Consider the following 8,165-nt stretch of genomic DNA (forward strand, 5'->3'; position numbering starts at 1 on the left):
TGTGTGGGTGTGTGTGTTGCTTACCTCTGTGTTGTAGTCTAGGATGTGTGTGTGTGTGTGTGTGTTGCTTACCTCTGTGTTGTAGTCTAGGCTGTGTGTGTGTGTGTGTGTGTGTGTTGCTTACCTCTGTGTTGTAGTCTAGGATGTGTGTGTGTGTGTGTGTGTTGCTTACCTCTGTGTTGTAGTCTAGGATGTGTGTGTGTGTGTGTGTGTGTTGCTTACCTCTGTGTTGTAGTCTAGGATGTGTGTGTGTGTGTGTGTGTGTGTGTGTGTGTTGCTTACCTCTGTGTTGTAGTCTAGGCTGTGCATCGGGAACAGCGACATCGCCATCGAGTGGTGGCACAGAAGGAGCACTACCTACACACACACAAATGCACACACACACACACACACACACACACACACACACACACACACACACACACACACACACACACACACACACACACACACAAAAGGGGTTATAGAATGCAAAACCGTGTTTAACTGGACATAGTTGAATTACAGCAGTTCGGTATGTAACTGTGAATAAAACTGGGAATCTCAAAATCACATCGTCACCTCTTGCGTACGGAAATCCCACTGGGAATCTCAAAATCCCATCGTCACCTCTTGCGTACGGAAATCCCACATTTGAATCTCAAAATCCCATCGTCACCTCTTGCGTACGGAAATCCCACATGTGAATCTCAAAATCCCATCGTCACCTCTTGCATACGGAAATCCCACATTTGAATCTCAAAATCCCATCGTCACCTCTTGCATACGGAAATCCCACATTTGAATCTCAAAATCCCATCGTCACCTCTTGCGTACGGAAATCCCACTGGGAATCTCAAAATCCCATCGTCACCTCTTGCGTACGGAAATCCCACATTGGCATGAGAGAGCCCTCGCAACCCTCTGGTGCTCTATAGCGCCACCCTGAGGGAAGAGACTCCACCCCAGGATGCAGGGGATGAGTTTTACCCTCTAAAGGTAATGGGGCATTCCTGCGTAGTGACGCAGAGTTTTACCCTCTAAAGTTAACTAGGCGTTCCTGAGTAGTGACGCAGAGTTTTACCCTCTCAAGTTAACTAGGCGTTCCTGAGTAGTGACGCAGAGTTTTACCCTCTAAAGTTAACTAGGCGTTCCTGAGTAGTGACGCAGAGTTTTACCCTCTCAAGTTAACTAGGCGTTCCTGAGTAGTGACGCAGAGTTTTACCCTCTAAAGTTAACTAGGCGTTCCTGAGTAGTGACGCAGAGTTTTACCCTCTAAAGTTAACTAGGCGTTCCTGAGTAGTGACGCTGAGTTTTACCCTCTAAAGGTAACTAGGCGTTCCTGCGTAGTGACGCAGAGTTTTACCCTCTAAAGTTAACTAGGCGTTCCTGAGTAGTGACGCAGAGTTTTACCCTCTAAAGTTAACTAGGCGTTCCTGAGTAGTGACGCAGAGTTTTACCCTCTAAAGGTAACTAGGCGTTCCTGCGTAGTGACGCAGAGTTTTACCCTCTAAAGTTAAGTAGGCGTTCCTGCGTAGTGACGCAGAGTTTTACCCTCTAAAGTTAAGTAGGCGTTCCTGAGTAGTGACGCAGAGTTTTACCCTCTAAAGTTAACTAGGCGTTCCTGAGTAGTGACGCAGAGTTTTACCCTCTAAAGGTAACTAGACGTTCCTGCGTAGTGACGCAGAGTTTTACCCTCTAGAGCAGACCTGGGCGTTCCTGCGTAGTGACGCTGAGTTTTACCCTCTAAAGCAGACCTGGGCAAACTACGGCCCGCGGGCCACATCCAGCCCGCAGGCTTTCCCTGACCGGCCCGGGCAAGGTCCGTGAAAAAACAGCAGTCAAGCGCCTAGAGATAATGCACGCAAATCAACATTGTTGCCTTTATTTTGATAGCGACTGCTATTTCTAATCCCATATGTTTGTGCGTTTATGCATACGATGTAAACACCCTCACTGATGTGCTGGTGAAAAGAGTTTTGCGTCTACAAAATGCAGTTGCCTTTACATAGCCTAGGCGTAAACCTTTCGAAGTTTTGTGTCTCCTGTGTCTGCGTCACTCACCACCGCAACGGAGTCCTACTGCTGCTTGGTGGCAATACAAAGTGTTGATTTCAAAATGTTACTGACAGATAGACAGTTCACAACCGGATAACCCCGTCATTGTAACCAAAATATGTCTGAGTTTGTTTGCAAAGCTTGTGTGAGCGAACTAGTATGATGCTACTACCCACAGGTTGCTCGAGGCAGCTGGCTCAACACACAGGGCGAGTTGACCATTCACAATCTTGTGTGCAAAGTGAAAGCAAAAACAGCCTTAATTCTCAAAATAGTTTTCTTTGTAATGTTGATTAACTACTCACATAGCCCACTATTGTCTGTATTTTGTATAGAGTTAATTTAATGACAGTCTTTGAAATATTGGTGGCTTTTTTTTACCAGTCTTGTAAACTGGAAAAAAAAAAAAATAGATAAATAAAGAAATATGTCAATGTCAATGTTTTTATTTTTTGAGAATGAGGATTAAATAGGCTACTGGACGTATATGAAATATTGCCGTTTTAACTTTGTCTTCCTTACATTTTCATCTTTTCTTAGTAATAACCAAAACCATAAGATTTACTTAATGTTATACAAGAGCAGAGTAGAATTGAACAGAATTGAGTTCAGACTTGAGTTCGGTGTTTTGGGTCCGGCCCTCCTCAACAGTCCCAGTTTCTCATGCGGCCCCTTGGGAAAATTAGTTGCCCACCCCTGCTCTCAAGTTAACTGGGCCTTCCTAAGTAGTGGCGCTGAGTTTTACCCTCTCAAGTTAACTGGGCGTTCCTGCACAGTGACGCTGAGTTTTACCCTCTCAAGTTAACTGGGCGTTCCTGCGTAGTGACGCCGAGTTTTACCCTCTCAAGTTAACTGGGCATTCCTGCATAGTGACGCTGTAAAGATTCTGAGGCTCTAAATCTAAAGATTCGTTCATCCTTTATTTATTCTCAGAGGTTCATTTTCAATGAAGCTGAGATTATAGAAACAATTAAATAACAAGAGATACAGTATAATAATAGAGGGTAAAATAATAATAATAATAATAATAATAATAATAATAATAATAATAATAAAAGAGTACAGGCCTAAGCCTATAAATAAAACAAAATAAAATACCTTGGCTGGTTCTATGTGGGAGTGTGTGTATGTGTGTGTTCTACCTTGGCTAGTTCACTCTCTGTGTGTGTGTGTGTGTGTGTGTGTGTGTGTGTGTGTGTGTGTGTGTGTGTGTGTGTGTGTGTGTGTGTGTGTGTGTGTGTGTGTGTGTGTGTGTGTGTGTGTGTGTGTGTGTGTGTGTTCTACCTTGGCTAGTTCTCTCTGCGTGCGTGTGTGTAACCTTGGCTAGTTCTATGTGTGTGTGTGTGCGTGTTACTGTACCTTGGCTAGTTCTATGTGTGTGTGTGTGCGTGTGTTACTGTACCTTGGCTAGTTCTATGTGTGTGTGTGTGCGTGTGTTACTGTACCTTGGCTAGTTCTATGTGTGTGTGTGTGCGTGTGTTACTGTACCTTGGCTAGTTCTATGTGTGTGTGTGTGCGTGTGTTACTGTACCTTGGCTAGTTCTATGTGTGTGTGTGTGCGTGTGTTACTGTACCTTGGCTAGTTCTATGTGTGTGTGTGTGCGTGTGTGTAACCTTGGCTAGTTCTATGTGTGTGTGTGTGCGTGTGTTACTGTACCTTGGCTAGTTCTATGTGTGTGTGTGTGCGTGTGTTACTGTACCTTGGCTAGTTCTATGTGTGTGTGTGTGCGTGTGTTACTGTACCTTGGCTAGTTCTATGTGTGTGTGTGTGCGTGTGTGTAACCTTGGCTAGTTCTATGTGTGTGTGTGTGCGTGTGTTACTGTACCTTGGCTAGTTCTATGTGTGTGTGTGCGTGTGTTACTGTACCTTGGCTAGTTCTATGTGTGTGTGTGCGTGTGTTACTGTACCTTGGCTAGTTCTATGTGTGTGTGTGTGCGTGTGTTACTGTACCTTGGCTAGTTCTATGTGTGTGTGTGTGCGTGTGTTACTGTACCTTGGCTAGTTCTATGTGTGTGTGTGTGCGTGTGTTACTGTACCTTGGCTAGTTCTATGTGTGTGTGTGTGCGTGTGTTACTGTACCTTGGCTAGTTCTATGTGTGTGTGTGTGCGTGTGTTACTGTACCTTGGCTAGTTCTATGTGTGTGTGTGTGCGTGTGTTACTGTACCTTGGCTAGTTCTATGTCGCCGTGGCTGCTAGTGTCCTCCGTGATCTTCTCCCAGCTGATGGAGACGCCACAGGCTGCAGTAAACCTGCACTGTTCTAATAACACACACACACACACACACACAGTCATCAACACAGCTCATAACACACACACACTCATCAACACAGCTGATGGAGACACCACAGGCTGCAGTAAACCTGCAATGTTCTAATAACACACACACACCCTCATCAACACAGCTCATAACACACACACACCAAGAGTTTTCATGCCTGCATCTCTCTCTCTCTCACACACACACACACACACACACACACACACACACACACACACACACACACACACACACACACACACACACACACACACACACACACACACACACACACACACACACACACACACACACACACACACACACACACACACACACACACCTATTTGGTGCACTATTAGGGGTGAAGGGTGTGTGTGTGTGGGCAGACTAGTGAGAGGTAGTAGTGTGTGTGTGTGTGTGTGTGTGTAGACTGCTGGTGAGTGTGTATGAGCAGACTAGTGAGAGGTAGTAGTGTGTGTGTGTGTGGGGGGGGGGGGGGACTCACTGTGCAGGAAGTCCGCCACCTCCTGAAATCGCTCTGCTGGCGTCTGATCCATAGACGACACTGCTGCTCTCCCGCCACTGAGACACACACACACACACACACACACACACGTGAATAAGCATACACATGCACACACACACACGTGAATAAGCATACACACGCACACGTTTAGACATTAACAAATGCGCATGACATTACAGGTTATGTTGGGGAATGGATGTATGTGTGTGTGTGTGCGTGTTTGGGAATGGATGTGTGTGTGCAAGTGTGTTTATCTGCACGTGAACTGTGCTGCCAATGTACCAAGTGAATGTGTGTGTGTATGATTTAATGTGTGCATAATGAAGTAAATGTGTACGTGTGTGTGTGTGTGTGTGTGTGTGTGTGTGTGTGTGTGTGTGTGTGTGTGTGTGTGTTCAGGGTTCCATCTATTTTCATTGACAACATTTCAAAACCTTTCCACTACTTTTCAAAGACCTTGAACGAAATTTCCAAGACTTTGTGGCATGAGAGTGAATGAGTGAGTGTGTGTGTGTGTGTGTGTGTGTGTGTTTAAGTTAGACTCACAGCCTGGCAGGTAACTGGCTGAGCAGGCAGCCATCCTTCAACTCGCACATCTTCCCAACCGTGTCACCCAGGGCAAAACTGTTCACCTGCAACACACACACACACACACACACACACACACACACATCAGCAAGACACACACAAATAAACATACACACACACACACACAGCATGTATACATCAGCAAGACACACACAAATAAACATACACACACACACACAGCATACATCAGCAAGACACACACAAATAAACACACACACACACACGCAGTGTGCATTATACATCAGCAAGACGAACAAACACACACAAACAACACAGCGTGGTTTGCACCATGTGTGTTCTGTTCAGTGTATTACCCAGGCTAGGAGAGCCTTCTCCTTCCTCTCGGCAACACAGGCCATCACTGCAGCCTGCTGGAGCCTGCAGACACACACACACACACACACACACACAAACTTAGCAGCACAAAACAAGAATCCACCACAATGAATGATGAGACCTTTTAAAGGACAATACTATAAGCACCGTTGTATAAAACCGGCAGGCGAACGACTCAAACTGTAATGTTTGTAAGTCAGGAGTGCGAGGCGGGGTTTGGCGGGCATGCGTCGTTAAGTAGGATTTTGATTTTGTTTACGGCAGCTCGCGGAATATGACGGTGACGCCCTGCGTAGTGACGACAGCTGAGCTGCCAGGCTGGCATTCTCCGTTACAGTTACACTATCTGTAGTCTCCTGATAAAATGATAACAAAAAAAATAAACTTTCCGGATTTGGGCGTGGAAGGTCACAGATTTGACATTCCACGATAGCCTGCCCTAATTCCGTAGGACGCTTATTTTCTCCAGTAACGTTATCTGGACTTGTGAGCAGCCAGTAACGTTAATCTGGAAGCCCTGGAAGCCAGTTGATCCGTAGCGCGGATAACGTCTCAGGTGAATGTCCACCTTCAACAGTAACGCAAAGCAGCTAGTTTCAATACTTGGTGAACTATAAGACAACATATAAACCAACATCTTTCAGCTGTCGTTGACGTTTACATAAAGCTTTCTAATATTCTCTCTCTCTCTCCCAGAGGTATTGAAAAATGTCCGTGAAAAAACAAACAAAGCAGAGGTTAACTTTGAGCTATTTTGTAGAGGTTAACGTTTTGTCAGGGTAGCAAGTTAAATTGCCGTGTCAGTGACATTGACAGTGGACATTACTTGGATTAGCAAAAATTGATAAGCAGCATTATACCTACCCGATATTAGAAACATTACAGAACACTAAAGGCAACTGCCACAATAAACTAAAGTGTTGTTGCGCAGACTGGCGTTATGAATACAATACGAGCTAATGTTAGCTGTAGTAGCTAGCTGCTAATGTTATTCGTTTTCATGCAGACTATGCTAGCTATGATAGTTTGGGTAACGTTGCCGAAAGAGTTTAATTACATTGATCCCCCTTATTAAATCGATTTATAAACTATAAAAGATGTTATGGAAGCCAATGCACAATTTCAAAATAATTGGAAACTCGACACTTACCGATATTATTGCCGTTTCCTTCAAGCTACTCTAACTTAGTTACTGCTCATTCAAACTGCATTTCAAAATTCAGCCGCGTTCGAGGTGCCTTTCCGTTGGCTGTACATGTGTGACGTCAGTCTACCGCAAACAACCCTATTGGACAAACCAAACCAGTAACCACGTTTTTCCTGACGTTTTCCTTCATGCCACATTAGATATTCGGAAATTCCGACCTCCGATAGGGGAAAGGGAAAAATGACTTGAACCAGAGAATATCAAGTAATAAGTAACCGAACCGAACGGGCCTGCTTCATAGACTGTAAAAAATAGGCCTGCTTGAATTTTTTCCTCGGAGCGGCAAGTACGTGCCCCGCCCCCGAGATATTCGTCCACGGCCTCCCTTGCAACAACACGAGAGGTGGTCTGATTACAAATAAGCAAGGAATAGTTTATCACTGAAGTAAAAATGATGTAAATAAATAAGTTATTAGGAGTGCGTGCTAGCCTATAGGCTAGTTTGAGGAAGAAGCGAGTGTTTCTATTTAAATCATTTAGTGATAAATGACCTTGCCTATGAGAGTGAGTCTCTTGTGTTGTTGCAAGGGGAGACCTGTCATTGACACTTTTATTTACCACATAGCCCTTCTTCAGCAACAGTCACAGGAACCAAAGATCCTCCGCTTTAACCCTCTCTTAGAACTCCGCAACTAGGAGTAGAACATTCTCTGGTAGAACTCTTCGTGCTCTGGATTTCTCGCTGCATCGGTCGCCGTGGTAACGGTTTGTTGTGCACGAGATGAGCGAGATCACCGCGTCGGTGACCGCAGGTTTCCCACGAGGAGACGCACGAAGCAGATCTGCTTTAGTTCTCAATAAGTGCACTACTCGCTCATTTCTGTCGGCGTGGTTTATGGGGGCGGTCTATTCTTGGCATTCTCTGGAGAAGCGCTTCACTCACCTGAGAAATGTTCGGTCCGCCGCTGGACTTCTCATTTAAATGTCTCAGTTCGATGGCAGGTAGGCCTAACGACTCCCAAATGGTTATGGTTATGGTTAAGTTATTTAGCAGACGCCTTTGTCCAAAGCGACATAGGCCGACAAATAAATAACAATAACAATACAAATTAAATTAACAGTGAACATTTGTGAATATAAAACCCATTTGTGATGAGACCATTGGGACAGAGTTGCAAGTTGTGTCATTGCCACCTTCGGAATTCATTTGCATTAGTTCAACTTCGCATTAGTTTCGCATTGTGCTGCCCTAGTTTGTGTGTGATGTG

At 44.8% G+C, this 8,165-nt stretch overlaps 1 protein-coding gene across 1 annotated transcript in view; it reads right to left on the minus strand.

Moving 5' to 3' along the window:
- Positions 1-7,973, minus strand: part of numa1 (nuclear mitotic apparatus protein 1) — a 42,843-nt gene extending 34,870 nt beyond the window's left edge. The window contains exons 1-6 of the mRNA XM_062552058.1: positions 7,841-7,973; positions 5,729-5,792; positions 5,373-5,458; positions 4,806-4,882; positions 4,204-4,298; positions 283-357 (exon numbers count right to left, since the gene is read on the minus strand). Coding sequence (XP_062408042.1) covers positions 283-357; positions 4,204-4,298; positions 4,806-4,882; positions 5,373-5,458; positions 5,729-5,792; positions 7,841-7,875 — 432 coding nt within the window. The 5' untranslated portion in view covers positions 7,876-7,973. The remainder of the gene's footprint in view (positions 1-282; positions 358-4,203; positions 4,299-4,805; positions 4,883-5,372; positions 5,459-5,728; positions 5,793-7,840) is intronic.
- Positions 7,974-8,165: the final 192 nt, after the last annotated feature.

The sequence above is a fragment of the Sardina pilchardus genome, chromosome 13 (genome assembly GCF_963854185.1).
Source record: "Sardina pilchardus chromosome 13, fSarPil1.1, whole genome shotgun sequence".
In the NCBI taxonomy this organism is placed as follows: domain Eukaryota; kingdom Metazoa; phylum Chordata; class Actinopteri; order Clupeiformes; family Clupeidae; genus Sardina; species Sardina pilchardus.